Source organism: Oikopleura dioica, chromosome XSR (assembly GCF_907165135.1).
Source record: "Oikopleura dioica chromosome XSR, OKI2018_I68_1.0, whole genome shotgun sequence".
Taxonomy (NCBI): domain Eukaryota; kingdom Metazoa; phylum Chordata; class Appendicularia; order Copelata; family Oikopleuridae; genus Oikopleura; species Oikopleura dioica.
The window spans coordinates 3,448,149-3,464,110 of record NC_137294.1 but is presented as its reverse complement, the minus strand read 5'-3'; the positions used below and the strand labels follow the sequence as shown (position 1 = coordinate 3,464,110).

Below are 15,962 nucleotides of genomic sequence, written 5' to 3'. Positions count from 1 at the left end.
CCAGATTTCCGATGAGCTATCATATCAGACAAAAAATAACGTAAAATGCCAATTGAACAGATTGAATCTAACCAGTATTACATCAAACTGGCTGAAAATCTGTTTGCAAAAATTGAGCGAGTTCAGGTTCGCGACTTTCCCGCTCAGATCAAGGTCGAAGACCCTCGAGGACGAAGGCAATTTTTTGATGAGACCTCTTTTGCACAGTTCATGAACGACAACATGTTCTCCGTCAAAACCAAAATCACCAAATGTCAATGGGATGATCTTGTCGCAGAGAGTAAGCGCGTCGACGAGGACAACTTTCAAACTGTCGAGATCATGGAAACAACGGATGATCACGTTGTTCCTGCGAGGGAAAGCAACAAATATGGGAGGAGAATCGTGAAAGCCCGTCGACGCAGGACTCCCTTGAACCCCTTCTGGACGGCAGAGAAAGAGCTAATGAGAGGTCTATGAATTATATACTCTGATTGATTCTGAAATAGTACTCAAGAACAAAGACGCAGCAAGAATATGAAAAATAACTCTCCTGTTAAACCTGCAATAAATAAAAGAATAAATCGTCTATGATTTCAATTATTTTTAATATTTTATGGCAGGGAATTTCCTTGTTTGTTTTTAACCTTTGAAGAGAGAGGCTAGTTTTTCAACATGAGGGTCGGTACCCTCTCGGACAACTAGAAATATTGAATAAGCATTTATTAGTTCTTCTAATTGAATTTTCGTTAAATTCTCGTAGTAGCGAATTGCTTCAGAGGTTGTGCGCCCATTTGCGTAGTATTTTATAATCTTCATGAAAACGCGATTGACTAAGTAAAGAGTTCGAGAGAATCAACCTTCGAAGAGTTAATTATTGTCAAAAATACACGAAAAAATAATTGTGAGTTTCTCTTTCGAACTCTACCTTCATCAATGTTTTTGAACAATGGTTGATCGGAGACTGAAGATGAAAGCGAAGGAGATATTTCCTTCATTTTTGGGCAACATAAATTTTCTGATGAAGAGTCAGGAACGATGGTAGATCACTGAATGCTATTTTCTGATCGCTCTCGGGGGTGTCATTTGAAGACGGACTACTGGCTGCTTGTTGCTCAAGTTCCTCAGAAGGCGGAGGCAGAAAATAGAGAAGAAAGTGTTGTCGGGTCACGATGTTTTTGAGGATAAGCCACCGCATGAGACTGAATACAGTCTCTTCTGCGGTCTCCATATTGTGCATATAATTGCAGACTTTGGCAATAATTTTCTTTACGCTCGTGCTGGCTTTGAACATCTGCAGGACTTCAATGAAAGTTATACTGCAACCATGCATGTAGATCTGCTTGAATTGTTCGAATTCCTCGACTAGCGCTGTTGGCTTGAATCGTTTATCCCGAGATCGCTTTTTCTCGTCTTTTTCCAGCAAGATAAAATCGAATTCCCTGTTTAATACGTAGCGTGCTCTTTTGTCAATAGGATAGATCAACTTGGCAAGGCCTTGTTGAACTAGATGAGCTGCAACTTCCTGAAGGTGAATGAGAAGAACGTCCGACTCGTGCTGCGTATCCATCAAGTTCCGGTTGGATTGAATTTTCTTTATCATGCGAAAGAGAGTGGCTGAGGAATCATTCGGCAATTCGATCCCCTCTCCGTCTTTTGCGAATTCAGAAAGAAGAATTAAAGTATGGAAGGGCTGGATCATGTCATTAGAATCGAGGTCAAGCCTGTGAATCACTTGTGAAGCGTTATTTATTGTGATGCCGATTCGTATTTGCCCGATGAAAATATCCCTGGACATGTCCCTCTTCGTCAATATCCGGAAGCATTTCTGAAGTTGCTGGCCAAGAATCGACTTATCGAGGGTCTTCTTGTACAAATCGGAGATTTTTCCACTTGCTTGCACCTCTAACCCATCATGACCTTGTAAGCTCTGTTGGTAGCTGTGCCACTTTTTCATTTCTGAAGTCAGGAATCCATTTCGCTTCTCTTCTGCCACAATCGCTGTAGAAATGTGGCGCGAAATTTGTTGATATCTTTGACCGACTTCTTGATCGCAGCTAGCCTTGATTGCGAAGACTAGATTGAATCCAGTAATATGCTTTTTCTCGGCATTATTCTGCACCCTTGTTGGCCAGCCAACGTATCTCAGTCCATTGACTTTAATGTTACTTGGTGCACGAATTCCATTCTCCTTGTCAGAAAACTCGTTCAAAAGAAGAGTGGCTAAAGGCAATCCCTTTAGATTCACGAGTTGTTCCTCAATTGACTTGGGCCTTGTTTCGCCAGCTCCACTATTAGTTCTTCTCAATGAATTAAAGGCGCTTAAATTGGCGAGACCAAACTCGGAGACCGAGTTCATACGTGAAACGTTTTTCGCAGACGCTGCCACGTCATCTGTGGCAAGATAGCTGAAGAGGGGCTGAGAGGCCAGCCACTGTCCGTCCGTTGCAATGAATATTCCCAATGGCCCGTCGCACATTTGTCAAAAAATTCTTCCAAGTGGCAAGTTTAACACTTCACTGCGCAAAGTTTCTCCAAGGCAGAGTCCCGTTTATCGGAGCCGCTATTTCATCTGCTGTTTCTGGGGCCCGATCCAGGAATAAACCGATTTTGACGATTATACAAATCTAAACAATCCCTTTATTTGAGGAGATTCGAGTTTCTAGGTGTAAAGTTTGTCAAATATTTTCTCAAAAAGTGATTGGCTAGAGCAGTGTTGATTGCAGAGTCAGAGTATAATGAGAGATTCTAGTGCGATCGAATGAAGGAAATTGCTGTCAATTGTGGAGCTGGCGCCGCTGCTGGCCTCTCGGCCGTTTTCATCGGCTATCCACTTGACACGCTCAAAGTGCGTATGCAGTGCAGTGATGCCAAGGTGAGAATCAGCTTCCTTATAAGAACTTGCCAAATTCGACTTTACTGTCTTAGATTTCAATGTCAAGCTGCGCAAAAGATCTCTTTGCGGAGCAGGGGTTCAAAGGGTTCTTCCGCGGTCTGTCTACTCCTGCGACCTTGGCTACTCCTGTAACATCGCTCGCATTTACAGGAAAAACTCTTGCGAGAGCTGTGTTTTTTCCACGTGGCATTGAAAAAGGAGCTTATGGCCAGGTCTCCACCTGCGCTGCTTTCGGTGGACTGCTAGCGACGGCGGTCTCTTGCCCGGGCGAAAGAATCAAGTGCGTTCTTCAAGTCAACAGTCATCTCCGAAGACCTCGCGATGCGCTTTTCTTTCTCACTAGATCTTACGGCTTCATGGGTCTCTACAAAGGCTGGACCTTCACTGCACTGCGCGATGTTCCTGGATATACTGCCTTCTTTCTTTCATACAGATATTTGCGGTAACCAAACCACACAATTATGACGTTCTTAGTGCTTTCAGGGACGAGCTGGATGAGAAGATAGGATACATTCCTTCTATATGCGTTGCTGGCGGAGTCTGTGGATGTCTCTATTGGACAGCGGGCTTTCCAGGCGACGTGCTAAAGTCTAGATATCAGACTGATCTCTCTGGTCAGTACAGATCGCTTGGAGAATGCGCCCGTGCGACTCTTTCGGGGGGAATTCGAAGCGTTTACCGAGGATTCACGCCGACTGTGCTCCGTGCTTTCCCTTCTAATATTGTTGCGATGCTTGTTTACGAGTATGTAAAGCTTAGGTTCTTATAATTAACTTTTACGAATTAGACTGTACAATAAACTCAAGGTTGAATATTCGCAATTTATTAGTTGTCATGAATTTCAGGTTTCATGCATGCAGTTTCTGTTAAGAGTTTTTGCAGCGGAAAATTTCGACACGATGATAGAAAAGTTGTGTGTTGAAGAAAATTGAGTCATTCGGAGGAGCATTACAATGAGGAGGTAAAATTACGGTTTCGGAAGAGATGGAGATACTTTGAAAATAACTGATTTAGTAAAGGATAGCGTGTTCATGAGCGAGCGCAGCTAGCTCTTTCGCGAATTCGCGCAGTATCACAGTAGCGAAGATCCCGTTCTTCAATCGGAGCGGGTCAGACGAATGCTTCTCTCGCATCGCCAGATTCAGTTGAGCAGCTTTTATAAACTAAAACAGAAATTAGAAAAATATCTTATTTTTCTAGAATAAAAGTTATTTTGGGGCCAAAAGGAATGAAATATCGCAGACTTTGGTCTTTGAAAAGTCCGATAACACCGGTTCTTATGGTAAGTTTGAAAGTTTGCGACGCAAAAGAGTAATTAAAATTTAAGAATTTACATCCACTGCTGTCGATCTCCCTGTGCGGTGGAGCACCCATGCACTGAAATGATGCCTGATAATCTGTTTCATGCAGCTTCGTCCAAAGATTGGACCAAGCATTGTCAATCTTATTCATAGACCTGAATAAAATCAATTTCCCAAAAAGAATCCCACATAAATTTGATTGAAATATGATTGAATAATCAATATTTATGTTGAAGTTGTGTCTCAATTATTGCAGGATGCGTTACCTTTTCAGCTTTGTCTTTTTTTCCTTTTATGACATTTTCGAACTTCTTTAAGTCAAAAGGAGTACTGCTGCCCTTATCGTCTTCGATGATAATCGGATCTTCTTCCCGCTGGAGCAAGAATTGATTCGCACGGGCACAGAGCGAGTTAAAGTCTGCACAAGAGACCGCAAAAGCATTCAGCTTTCCCTTGACTTTTGTGAGAACTGAGAAGAGCGTTGGTACTCCAGGCTGAAAGACTACGCGCGTATCTAACAGGAAGCCTCGGAGTAGAGGCTGAGGCATCGAACAAAGCTTAGTGACGACACCAGTGAGCATTAAGTTTAAATATAAGGAATTGGTGGGCATTTGTTCCAGCCTTCCAAATAGAGTTGACAGAAAAGGGCCCAGAAATGGCGTTCCAGCCTTTTTGATTGGTACATGGATGGTCGTACTCGCCTAGAAGTTGATAAATTTACTGGACAAGAGTCGCCTCTACCTGTGCATCGAGAAAGTGATCGCCAAGAGTCGTCAATTGTTCTTCAAGATGACCCAGTTCCAAAATAGATCTTTCATTTGCGTTCTCTTCGCACACTGTTTCTAGCTCCTCAACAGTTTCAGCTGTTGATGGAAGTTCAAACGATTCGACTTCAGAATTGGCTTCCCCGAGTGACGAGTTCATTTGTGCTTCGACAGCTGTGATGTCAGACATGAAGCTTTCTTCGGCATCTTTAAGGTCTACCGACAGGTCCAGATCGTCGCACTCTTTCATATTGACACTTGATATTTCTTTCCATGAGCTCTTTTTTGCGAAAACCACAGTACACTGATTTGATTCAAAAATATTTTCGAGCCCTACCTTCGCTATTCATTAGTGAGCGATAAAAGTCGTCGACTTCAGTTTTTACTTTGTTGTTTCGTGGCCTTTCTACTTTTTCAAAAACTTTCGCTTGATTTGAAGTCGAGTTCGCTCTTTGAAATGACTGGGGCTTCGAAGTTATAGATTCGATGCCGAGCTCGTCCAGCGAAGGTAAATCGTTGTTTTCGATGTCAAAGTTAACGAGTGCTTCATGAGTTCGTGTGGCGACGAGGCCGTGCAGTGGCGTGAAGAGATCAGTGTTCTCTGAGATGAAATTCGGGGGAGGATCGATTCCGTCGTAATCGTAGAGCCAAGTTGCGCAGGATAACCGTGACTCGGCAATTCTAGCGCTTGCGTCTGAGCGTTAAGTAAATTATTAACGAATACGTGCAACCCTTTACCTTCCAAATAATCCATGTAAGAGAAAGGAATTTGGTCAATAGCACCAGGAACGGCGCCGACAAGAGCAAGATCTGTAGCGACAAGCTCTTCATCAGCTTCGTCGATTTCAGCCGTTTCGTCAGCAGACAAAAACAAGTCTTCAGTGATTCGGAAGTTCGTTCCAGAATTCTTACCCTTGAAGCTTTCTTTCGGTGTTAAATTCAAAAATCTAAAATTTTATCTATTAATCGAAAAAACAAAAGGGGGTTTTACTTTTCTGCGGAGATAACGAGATTTTCATTTTGTCGGATGAGCCCTCTTTGGGTCCAGAGCATGTGCGATCCTGGAATGAGGTAGCGGAAAATAAGCTGGAACATGAGGTCCTCACATTGGATAGAGATTAGAGTAGAGAAAAGAGACAGTGCGGCGAGACATTCACGATGATTAGAACCTAGGTTGTCTTAAGCAAAGAAGCGAGACGCGAATAGTTACCCAGAGTTTGAGTGAGCGTGTCAAGAAGAGGGACCCCTTCGTATTCATGGAGAACGATGAAACGTAGGAGGAGTTTAAGAAGAGGCTCGGAAGTGACAGAGCGGACGAAGAGATCAAGGTAGGCGATGGAGCAGAGCGTTTCTTCCTGGTTTGGCTTGTGAAGAGAAGGTGCCAGAACGGGAACGAGAAAGCCCGAGTGTAGGTAGGAAAGCAGCGACTCGCAAACTTGTTGCTCGGCGAGCTCGCAAACCGAGTTGATGAAAAGCAGCGATTGCATAAAACTGCGAAGGGTGGGCACATTGTCCCAGTGATGACGCTCGAGCGAGCAAAACTCGTCGCCGCGAAATTCTAATCGTCTTGGAAGAGAGCTGTAGAGTCCGGAAAGACCAGCAGCAAGCACGGGACAGAAGTTTGAGTTATTTGCGATGTACTCCGACACTTCAGCGCAGCGAGCAGAATGGCTGTAAACTCAGTTCAAAATTTTCTTTCTTTTGCCCCGGTTCTCTAGAATCGAAGTTGTTATGAGGGCGTTTTACTAAGATCTGGTCAGACTTCGGTTTCCGAACGTCCGCGAAGCCCAGAACATGAAGTAAGTTTGTTGTAAATCGACTAATGCGAAATAAAGCTATTTTCAGAAGACCAGCCGGTCATCGAGTACGAAGGACGTGCATCAAATGAGTACTGAAAAGTCCTTTGCCCTCCTCATCAACGCAAAAAGCGAGGAAGAGTTCCAATTTATAACTTCCTGAATAAAATCAATTTCTTTGCAATTCTAACGGATTTGAGTTTATACTCAAAAGTTTTGAGTCAAAACTACAATCTATGTCTACGTCACTTTTTCTGATTAAAAAGCGGTTGATTTGAGTTGAAGTTTGAACTGTAGCTGAAAATAAGTAGCATTGAGTCTCTTGCGCGATCTCCAACAGGCCCATCTCGGTAGACGTGTTGGACGAGCATAGAAAACAGCAAGAAGCCAGTCTTGCCCTGGTCTTCCTGTCCACAACAAAAGAAGACAGGCAGGAGCGTCGGGTCTCGGCCGATCCAGAGACAAAGGCTCTGATTGAGCTGAGAAACGATCTGATCGAGTTCCAGGTTCTCGGCACCGGTCTGATAATGCGCCAGAAGAGAAAACATCGGCTCGAGTAGCGGCTTGTCGTGAAGAATACAGCGGTCCGATTCGGAAATGAGCATTTCGTACATTCGAAGCTGGTCGATTATACGCTGCTCTTGCTGGATTCCGGGCTGTCTAGCCCAGACACACAGTCGCTTGAAAATCTTCTCTTCGAAGGTGAATTCGAGCAGGGGCCCAAGTTGGCTTTGCGTGCGCAGCTCTTCCACCAGCAAGTGCGTCAGCGAGTTAACATTCGCGCGGACAGAGATGACCCCACTCTCGATTGACTCGCGAGTTCGATTTCCCACACTCCAGGGGCCAGTATTCTCAAGAACAGGCTTGATTTGCCGCCAATGTTCTTGGAACGCCTCCAATTTAACATCCGCAGGCGACACTTTTTTCGGATTTCTTTCATCTCAAATTGATAAGTAATGGAAATAATCGCGACTCTAACCGTTCTAATCCATTCCTGTCTCCTGCTTCCCTTTCCTGAGAAAGCCGAACATGGCCTCAGGCGAGTTTCGAGAGTTTCTCTCAGCGAGGACGAAAAAAGAGCAGCGGCGCTCGGACGGGCGCGCGCGTACTCGGAGCACACTCAAATGCTCGGCGCGCTCATTTGCTCGGGCGCTCAAATGCTCGGACGCTCTTTTGCTCGGACACGAGCGAAAGAGTGTCCAAAGCGAATGAGCGTTTGATTTAATTGGTCGAAAATTAGCACAAGAATATTTCTCCGAAAATAAACAATTGAAAGTGATCATCAGCGTATTATCACTCTAAATGCTGTATTTTCTAAATATACGCTAAAATGACTCATTGTATGATCATCTTAACAATTCTGGACAATTATTACATAACACTTGATGACTTATTGAAAAAAAAATAATGTCCATTTTCATTTCTTCCCGATGATTTCGTGTTTTGGAAATTGTTCCGAATTTATTTCGATAAAACTCTAAGAATTGACATCACTAAGTCATGGTTTAGGTCCTGTAAAACATTTTTTATCGTCGACCAATTAAATCAAACGCTCATTCGCTTGGGCACTCTTTCGCTCGTGTCCGTGCAAAAGAGCGTCCCGAGCATTCGAGCGCCTGAGCAAATGAGCGCGCCGAGCATTTGAGTGTGCTCCCGCGTACTCTCCTAAATTCTCAGCGGCCAATAGCGCTTGTTCAGGGATCATCTATTCCTCTCGCTTTATTTCAACTCCACCACCAACACCAGCATTCTTTCAAAACCTTTTCATTTATTCAGAGCTTTTCTTTGTTGAAAAAAGAGAAATATTTTAAATCTTGGAGTGATTTATTATTCAGCAGTATTGATAATACCGTATTATACGGTATATAATTTATACTGAAAAGTAAGTAATAATTGTATAATTTATTATAAAATATAAATCAAGAATGTTTGCGTCGAAAAAGCGTAAAAATCGAGGCGTACGGCGCCAACGAAGACAAGAAAGTTCAGAAGAAGACGAATCGACGGAAATCGTAAGAATCGAGAAGCGGGACCGGTCGGGATTGAACAAGCAGACGAGTAAACGCGTCTACGCTGCTAAAAGTGACGACGAAGATGACATGCGAGCACTTATCAACAAAAAGGTACAGGGTGACCCTCTTTCTCCAAAATATCTTATTCACCTATTTTAGTACAAATCTACGATGACGACTGCTCCGACGCAAGACAGACAAGATATCGCAACGCAGGAAGCTGCTGATCTTGGTCCCATTGTCGATATCAAAGAAAAGACGAAACGAGACGAAGAGATTCAAAAAGGTCTTCAGGGAGCGGATAGAACAAGGAAATTTATCTTTCTGAAAAAGTAGAAGGAGTCTTTCTATCCGCTTGAAAGGATGGAACGCTGGACGATAATGTCTACCGTGGAAAAGGTGGATACCGAAATTACCACAAAATCCGCTCAGATGCGCACACGAAAGAATCACTCGCAGTGAAAGGGCCTGTCCGAGGGAATTCCTTCTTCCGCGCTTCCATTCGAATCGACCACGATCCTTGCATCTGTAAAGATTACAAAGAAACGGGCTTCTGTGGATTCGGTGACTCGTGTAAATTCATTCACGATAGAGGCGACTACAAACTTGGTTGGATGATTGAGCGTGAACAGGCCTGGGTTTGAAAGTTTCTCGTTTTATTGAATAACAAAATCTGTGATTTTGGTTATAACTCCGTAATCGAGCAGGTTAATAACTCATCAAAGGAATTGGGTATCTACGGAAAAACGGAAGAGGAAAACTGGGAAGTATCCTCCGACGAAGAAGAGCTTCCATTCAAATGCATCATTTGTCGAAATCACTTCCAGAAGCCAGTGCTGACACTCTGCGAGCACTACTTTTGCGAAGCATGCGCTCTCGCTCACTTCAAAAAGACGAAAAGATGTTTTGTTTGCCAAAAGAACACGAAGGGTATCTTCAACATGGCAAAGAATATTGTCGCTAAATTGCTCAAGCTCGATATCAAAGACGTGAAAATGTCGCATTGGGAGAACAGAATTGTCGCAAAAGGTTTGTCTAGTACAGCTTAGTTGGAGTAATAATTGTCTAGAATCGGAATCCGAAAATTCGGACGGTGAAAACGATGATGACGAAGCCGGAGAAATGGAAATTGACAATGAAATACCAGATTCGCCAGAGAAGACGCAAGAAGAGTTGATAGAGCTCGAAAGACTACGAGAAGAAGAAAGGCTGAAGAAAGAACAGCTAGAGCGAGATATCATGCTCGGAAAGGCAATTGCTACAGAAACGCGTTTACCAGCAGATGCGCTGATTGAAAGTTCCTCAGATTCTGAAGGAGAAGTTGCGCCAGGCGTGAAGAAGAAACACCTTCTCAAAACCTACGAACCAGAAGATCTTCAAAACAATTTTAAAAAGCAAAAGGAAAAAACTATCAGAAATGAGATCGAACCGGGCTATCAACCTCCTGTGTTTACTGACAGCTCAGAAGTGGATAGCGACGAAGGAGTTATTCGCGATCCCGCGGAATATAATCCAGTTTAGGTTGCAGACACTACACACATTAAAAAAATATCAAACTAGCAAAAAATAACATCGACTACTATGTGACATAGTCTATGTGTATCAGTTTCGTAACCTTTTCGATAGAAGAATTCTCCCAGCCTGAGCCTAATCATATGCAAAATGCTCTGGAATTAGCGACGAATGCTATGCAAAACCGGGGACGGGAAAGGACAGCCCAGCAATTTAGAGCAGAGCACGATAAAATGCTGAAAAATCTGCCGTCAATGCCGGATTCTCATCCTGTTAAAACTCAAGTAGAAGAAGAAATCAAGTTCGAACAAGAAATTGTTAGTTTATTCAAGCTTAGAAGAATTGTCACTATTTTTTCAGAAAGAAGAGAACATTAAATCGGAGCCAATGGATGCAAGCCAAGACGACGGTCCATTACTAAAGCCAGTCGACCTAGGTGCGACGAATCCAACTTTGAATATTCTCAACCCAATCGCCGGTGCCCAGTTTGTCCCGAAACAAGTGCGACCGAATCGAACAGCCAAACATCCGCTTTCAAAGAATATCCAAGATCAAACAAAGCACCTAGTACCTGAGCGTATCAATGTAAGCGCCTCGCCCTCGCCTTTTTGAATTATTCGTTCTTTCAGAAAAAGAGAAAGTCGTACGATCAGCCAGTCCGTGATAGTCTGCCTAATATGAATCCCTATAAGCACAAAATGCGTGAACCAAAGCAATTTTCAAATGGAGCTCCAGCAACGTCAAACCCGCCACTGCCAAAAACTAATGACACTGTCAAAACGGAGCCAGCAGAACAGCAACCCTCGACGAAGCAACAAAAAGTCGAAGAGCCAGTTAACGAGGATGATTGGGATGATCTTCCATCCGTAAGATTAAAATACTTTCAAAAGTCTATTACTTTTCATTTATAAGGAGCTTATGACGATGGAAAGTGTGTCGAACAGAGACTGGAGGAGAAAGTGAATCCCTAGATAATTCTTTGAAAAGTTCAAAAATTCTAAAGTCCATGGGAAAGTTCTCAAAATCGGTAATTGATGAGGATTTCTTTTAAGAATGTCTAGGCATCGGCATGTTCAGGGCATGGTCGACGAGTATTATGACGAGTACGACGATTATGACGATGACTACTATGATGAAGATTACGACGGATACGATGGGTATGTCGCCCCAAAGGCGCCACCAAAACCAAAACAAGCAGCGAAAAAGACCCCGAATCAGCAGCCGAAAAAGAAACGAATTACAAAAGTTCTTTCACATATTTCACAGGGAATAAATCAAAATCATTATATCTTTTCTATTTTCATGATTGATATTCGTTGGAGAGCAAATAAATGCTCCGAAACAAACGAAAACGAACACTCCGAAGAAAGACCCTAAGCAGGAGAAATCGGCCTCAGAGGCACGCGAGATCGAGCTCATTTCAAAGAAGCTTTCGATCGTCAACATTGAGGCTGAAGTGAAAGCTCGCATCGAAAGCGAGAAACCAAACGTCTACATGTGTGTGATTGGACATGTAGACTCCGGAAAATCGACTCTAGTCGGGCAGCTGAGCGTTGCCTCTGGAAATCTAAACGAGAAAACAACGCGCGGATTGCAGAAACTGGCGGACATCAATTCAAAAAGCTCCTTTGCGCTGGCTTACGCGATGGACTCGACAGAAACAGAAAGAAAACGTGGAGTCACAATTGATGTAGGAAGTGCCGAGATTATAGAGCTAGAGTCATATAACTTGGCTCTTCTGGGGAAAGCGTTATTAAATAATTTTAATGGTCTATCATTTATATCTATTCATAAAAACTAACAACTGTCTGATCTAACAATTTAATAACAAAAGTAGACGCACCGGGCCATCGCGACTTCGTGCCAGCCATGATTTCCAAAGGAGCTGCGGCAGCTGATGTGGCGATGGTGGTGATAGACGCGACTGGAGATAAGTTTGAAGCAGGCTTTGCTAGAGGAGGCCAGACAAAAGAGCATATCACAATTGCGAGAGCTTTGGGCTGCGACAAACTGATTGTGGCCATCAACAAACTCGACCAAATTGGCTACGATAAGTCAAGATTCGACGAAATTAAGAGCCAACTAACTGACTTCCTGAAATCAGCATCGTATGATGTCAAGAAAAAAGTCACATTTATTCCAATTTCTGCCTTATCAGGTATTCATTTTTTGAAGATTGAAAATAACAATTTCTTGAAGGTGTCGGGGTTCAGCATAGCCATGGCACAGAATGCCCTTGGTTCACGGGACCAACACTTCTAGGATCGGATTACGGAAAATGGAGAAAGAATCCAAGTAGATATAATCTTTAGATATAAATATTTTTGAATTTTACTTTCAAAATCCTGGTATGAGAGTCTTTCAATACAATCACACCTCCAGATAGATCAGCTTTGAGAGCTCGGCCTCTGCGGGCGTCCGTGGTTGAAATAAGTGAAGAACCAAAGGGAATTTTCTGTCGAATTCGTGTCGAGTGCGGATGTTTGGCGATTGGAACGAAATTAAAAGTGTGCCCTACGATGGAAACAGCCATTGTGAACGATATTGTCGAGCCGCCTGTGAAAGCCTTAATGGCTGGGGATATTGGCGAAGTCGTCTTGAAGGGAACAAGTTAGTGAGAAATCGCTTCGTCATTTTGGGAAAATGTATTTTCAGCACTCGAACAGATCAGGCCTGTGAGCATGCTGAGCTCATACATCTTATCAATTCCAAAATCGGCAACAGTTCTTGTGCAAGCAAAAATAATCAAAGGAAAGAATGCAATTCCAATCACTCCAGGCCTTCCCATTACATTCTTCTCGCGTGGAAACTTAACTTGTGGTCACATAAAGAAACTTGTAAGGCTTTTGGACAGAAATGGTGCAACAGCAAGGATGCGGCCAAAGGTTAGTTTACCAGTCGCTGCATTATCTTTAATTAATGCTAGATGTTGAAATCAGGCGACTTTGCTGAGATGGAAATTACTCTGGCTTCCGAAATTTGTATAGAACTATGGGATGAGGTCAAGGAATTGAGCAGAATAGTTCTGCGCTACAGTTCTGATACGATTGCTGTTGGCAAAGCGATAAAAATTCTTTCGAAATAGGAAATTCGAATTAGAATAATTATTATTAATATTTTTTTTCAAGAATGGTGGTTCGAGTTGAGACTATTTCGGCAGGGGACGGAACCAACTTTCCGCCAATAGGTTCCTACGTAAGTGTCCATTATACAGGCATGCTGGTCGATGGAAAGGTTTTTGACTCCTCGAGAAAAAGGGAAGAGCCATTCAAGTTTCAACTAGGCCTCGGAAAAGGTAATGTTTTAATATTATGTTCGGGTCAAGAGTGACACATTCCGTTCAGTGATAAGAGGATGGGACGAAGGAATCTCTCAAATGAGCCTTGGCGAAAGGGCGAAATTGATCTGTAGTTCTGATTATGCTTACGGGTAAAAAAGAGTCACTCCAAAATTTTTTATGGGTCCTTTTTAGCGACCATGGGTATCCTGGTGTAATTCCAAGCAACGCCACTCTTGTTTTCGACATAAAACTTCTCGACATCGAAATGAAATTTTAAAGCATTGCATCTGTAACTATTTTTCCACCGCGCTGTGCCTTTTTCTTCAAACTCGATCCAATGTTTACCTCATAACCAAAATCTGTAATAAAAACGGTATTCCATAAAGTTTCTTGAAAGAATGAACGATGGGTCCGTCCCGTGGAAAGTAAGAAAATATTTTTGGTCTCCGTGCCAGAAATGGCAACATGGCAGAAAGCCTTTCAAACTCGCTCTCCAAATTATTAAAATCATTGCCATTACTATCCAAATCTATAATTTTGGAAAAGTATCTCAAGGTACGCGTTGATTTAGAGCCTTCCAGTTTTGATTCTTTCCAATAGACAATGTCGAGTTCAAAAGCGACATGCGAAAAAGTGTGTGGAGAATAGTGAACCCTTCTGGTGGAAACCCATCCTTCCCCGAATCACCCTTCACGAGTACGATTACAACGAAATCTGAGTTTTATAAGCAAATCTTTTTATTTCGAAAAGGAGTCCACACTCTTAGGAACGGTTGTCGAAAATAATACTCACTTGGAAGGCCGAAATGATCGTGGAATAATTTTCTCAATCGCAAAAAGAACTGATTCTCTTGCTGAAATAAGTGGAATCAGCAATGTCACAATATTACTGCAGCAATTAGAGGGACCTTTCGAATCTTACACGCTAACAAACTTCACGCCCGGTGAAGAATTCTCGACTAAAAGTATCGACAGAAATTATCACTGCTTTATTACTAAAATATTTTCAGTTCCGACCACGGAAGCAGATATTGAACTCGATCTGATTCTTCATGAAATTGTTGTCATGAGAGTCGATCTAAATATCTCCCACCATAACGAAGTCGTCAACAAGCGGACCAAGCGAGATTATGCCCTCTCCTACATGCTAAAGATCGACAATTCTGATCACTCCGGACTGGCGGATGTTGTTCTCAATCAAACAATGACTGGCGTCGACGATCGAGAAGCCATCTCGGCCTCCCCAATAATTCTTCTTGGTATACGTGTATCTTGATCTATCATCCAAGATATTCTGTTCTTTAGATTTTCTCGTCCTTGTCGTGTCGATTTTATCTACAATGTTGGTAATCAGGTCGCTCTTCCGGGCGCAACTTTTGCGCTTGCAATTCTCCTCTTGGTACATGCAGAAATTCAATGAACAAGCGACACTTTCTGATTGCAACGAGTTCGTAGATGGCTGGTACATTCTAATGCTCGGTAAAAAATATCTTTAGACTCCAAGAATCACTTTTATTTAGTATCTGACGTATTTGTTATCATTGGAACTGGTCTAAAACTGGACGTTCAAACTCGACAGTTGCCTTCTGTCGATGATTTCCAAATAAGCTGCATTTTCCTCGGTCTCGGAGCTCTTCTTTGTTACTCAGGAATTTTGCGATATCTTGGCTACTTCCGCGGTTACAACATTTTAGGAAGGATAGAAAGCTCTCATTATTTTATTTAAGGCGAATTTAAAGTTTTTTATGATAATTGTGCTATCCTTTTAACAGTTCTTACTTTGTCGCACGCGATGCCAAAAGTTTTCAAGTTCCTAACTTGTGCGCTGACACTCTACTTTGGCTACGTCGTTTGCGGATGGCTAGTGCTTGGCCCGTTCAATTCCAAGTTCCGAAATCCAATCATTACTTCTCAAACTCTCTTCTCGTTGCTCAATGGCGATGACATGTTTGCAACATTCCGAATGCTCGAACCCGGTGGACCGTCTTTTTTCTCCCAGATTTACCTTTACTCTTTCATTTGCCTCTTTATTTACACAGTTTTGTCCCTTTTTATCTCCGTCGTGATGGATTCTTATGAAACTATCAAGGTAATGATATTCAATCAAGCTTTCATTCAAAATTATTGCCTAGAAAAATAATGGACATCGGCTTCATTCGAGAGGAATTCAAAAAGCGCTGGATGCCAGTACTTCTGAAGAGGACTCGTGTCCAGGCGACCCTCAAAGTTTTTCTTTCAACAATTGCTTCTGTGTTGCCTCGGCGGATAGCCAAGCATCCGATGACCAGCCACTTCTCTCTGCGACGGACGAATAACTACTGTATTTTCATTCTCGCCTTCCCCAAAACTCTTCTTCAAAGCCTCTTTCCTTATATTTTTTCTGTATGCTTCTCGAATAGATTACTCGAATTCATTTCCCTCAA

General features: G+C 42.6%; 7 protein-coding genes across 7 annotated transcripts; 5 read left to right on the top strand and 2 right to left on the bottom strand.

Moving 5' to 3' along the window:
* Nucleotides 1–604: 604 nt before the first annotated feature.
* LOC145709838 (uncharacterized) lies at nt 605–3,153 on the bottom strand. Its single transcript, XM_081787540.1, has 2 exons — nt 908–3,153; nt 605–812 (listed from the first exon to the last, which is right to left on the bottom strand). The coding sequence occupies exon 1, from the start codon at nt 2,456–2,458 to the stop codon at nt 974–976; it is 1,485 nt and encodes a 494-aa protein (XP_081643666.1). The 5' UTR covers nt 2,459–3,153; the 3' UTR covers nt 605–812; nt 908–973.
* On the top strand, nt 2,556–3,687 carry LOC145709841 (mitochondrial carnitine/acylcarnitine carrier protein-like). Its single transcript, XM_081787544.1, is given in 3 exon segments — nt 2,556–2,854; nt 2,908–3,307; nt 3,310–3,687. Coding segments are annotated over 3 exon segments (849 nt in total). The 5' UTR covers nt 2,556–2,740; the 3' UTR covers nt 3,645–3,687.
* A 31-nt stretch (nt 3,688–3,718) lies between these two features.
* LOC145708823 (FHF complex subunit HOOK-interacting protein 1A-like) lies at nt 3,719–8,441 on the bottom strand. Its single transcript, XM_081786520.1, has 9 exons — nt 8,288–8,441; nt 6,986–7,676; nt 6,151–6,611; nt 5,932–6,109; nt 5,679–5,887; nt 5,278–5,634; nt 4,918–5,207; nt 4,443–4,877; nt 3,719–4,038 (listed from the first exon to the last, which is right to left on the bottom strand). Exons 1-9 carry the CDS (start codon nt 8,439–8,441, stop codon nt 3,886–3,888), a joined length of 2,928 nt encoding a protein of 975 aa, XP_081642646.1. The 3' UTR covers nt 3,719–3,885.
* LOC145709836 (uncharacterized) lies at nt 8,372–11,284 on the top strand. The gene is made up of 10 exons (XM_081787538.1): nt 8,372–8,618; nt 8,661–8,859; nt 8,908–9,043; nt 9,112–9,380; nt 9,474–9,777; nt 9,818–10,264; nt 10,375–10,577; nt 10,621–10,845; nt 10,890–11,126; nt 11,173–11,284. Exons 2-10 carry the CDS (start codon nt 8,662–8,664, stop codon nt 11,221–11,223), a joined length of 2,070 nt encoding a protein of 689 aa, XP_081643664.1. The 5' UTR covers nt 8,372–8,618; nt 8,661; the 3' UTR covers nt 11,224–11,284.
* A 786-nt stretch (nt 11,285–12,070) lies between these two features.
* Nucleotides 12,071–13,369, top strand: LOC145709839 (HBS1-like protein). The gene is made up of 5 exons (XM_081787542.1): nt 12,071–12,418; nt 12,460–12,522; nt 12,616–12,870; nt 12,916–13,145; nt 13,187–13,369. The coding sequence occupies exons 1-5, from the start codon at nt 12,130–12,132 to the stop codon at nt 13,343–13,345; spliced, it is 996 nt and encodes a 331-aa protein (XP_081643668.1). The 5' UTR covers nt 12,071–12,129; the 3' UTR covers nt 13,346–13,369.
* A 20-nt stretch (nt 13,370–13,389) lies between these two features.
* LOC145709840 (peptidyl-prolyl cis-trans isomerase FKBP1A-like) lies at nt 13,390–13,931 on the top strand. Its single transcript, XM_081787543.1, has 3 exons — nt 13,390–13,555; nt 13,605–13,689; nt 13,733–13,931. The coding sequence occupies exons 1-3, from the start codon at nt 13,390–13,392 to the stop codon at nt 13,815–13,817; spliced, it is 336 nt and encodes a 111-aa protein (XP_081643669.1). The 3' UTR covers nt 13,818–13,931.
* Nucleotide 13,932: 1 nt separating this feature from the next.
* LOC145709837 (mucolipin-2-like) lies at nt 13,933–15,952 on the top strand. The gene is made up of 8 exons (XM_081787539.1): nt 13,933–14,095; nt 14,141–14,306; nt 14,380–14,504; nt 14,550–14,798; nt 14,845–15,018; nt 15,060–15,233; nt 15,312–15,628; nt 15,672–15,952. The coding sequence occupies exons 1-8, from the start codon at nt 13,939–13,941 to the stop codon at nt 15,852–15,854; spliced, it is 1,545 nt and encodes a 514-aa protein (XP_081643665.1). The 5' UTR covers nt 13,933–13,938; the 3' UTR covers nt 15,855–15,952.
* Nucleotides 15,953–15,962: the final 10 nt, after the last annotated feature.

Bases quoted from the DNA above. Each gene is read 5' to 3' on its own strand.
- LOC145709838 (XM_081787540.1), bottom strand. From the start codon at position 2,458: ATGTGCGACGGGCCATTGGGAATATTCATTGCAACGGACGGACAGTGG.
- LOC145708823 (XM_081786520.1), bottom strand. From the start codon at position 8,441: ATGATCCCTGAACAAGCGCTATTGGCCGCTGAGAATTTAGGAGAGTAC. The intron at 5,888-5,931 runs GTAAAACCCCCT...ATAAAATTTTAG, and splicing joins CTCGTTATCTCCGCAGAAAA to ATTTTTGAATTTAACACCGA. The intron at 4,878-4,917 runs GTAGAGGCGACT...ATCAACTTCTAG, and splicing joins ATCACTTTCTCGATGCACAG to GCGAGTACGACCATCCATGT.
- LOC145709836 (XM_081787538.1), top strand. From the start codon at position 8,662: ATGTTTGCGTCGAAAAAGCGTAAAAATCGAGGCGTACGGCGCCAACGA. The intron at 8,860-8,907 runs GTACAGGGTGAC...CACCTATTTTAG, and splicing joins GAGCACTTATCAACAAAAAG to TACAAATCTACGATGACGAC. The intron at 10,265-10,374 runs TTTAGGTTGCAG...CCTTTTCGATAG, and splicing joins TCCCGCGGAATATAATCCAG to AAGAATTCTCCCAGCCTGAG.
- LOC145709839 (XM_081787542.1), top strand. From the start codon at position 12,130: ATGATTTCCAAAGGAGCTGCGGCAGCTGATGTGGCGATGGTGGTGATA. The intron at 12,523-12,615 runs GATCGGATTACG...TCCTGGTATGAG, and splicing joins CACGGGACCAACACTTCTAG to AGTCTTTCAATACAATCACA. The intron at 13,146-13,186 runs GTTAGTTTACCA...AATTAATGCTAG, and splicing joins CAGCAAGGATGCGGCCAAAG to ATGTTGAAATCAGGCGACTT.
- LOC145709840 (XM_081787543.1), top strand. From the start codon at position 13,390: ATGGTGGTTCGAGTTGAGACTATTTCGGCAGGGGACGGAACCAACTTT. The intron at 13,556-13,604 runs GTAATGTTTTAA...CATTCCGTTCAG, and splicing joins TCAACTAGGCCTCGGAAAAG to TGATAAGAGGATGGGACGAA. The intron at 13,690-13,732 runs GTAAAAAAGAGT...GGTCCTTTTTAG, and splicing joins AGTTCTGATTATGCTTACGG to CGACCATGGGTATCCTGGTG.
- LOC145709837 (XM_081787539.1), top strand. From the start codon at position 13,939: ATGAACGATGGGTCCGTCCCGTGGAAAGTAAGAAAATATTTTTGGTCT. The intron at 14,096-14,140 runs GTACGCGTTGAT...TCTTTCCAATAG, and splicing joins TTTTGGAAAAGTATCTCAAG to ACAATGTCGAGTTCAAAAGC. The intron at 15,019-15,059 runs GTAAAAAATATC...ACTTTTATTTAG, and splicing joins CTGGTACATTCTAATGCTCG to TATCTGACGTATTTGTTATC.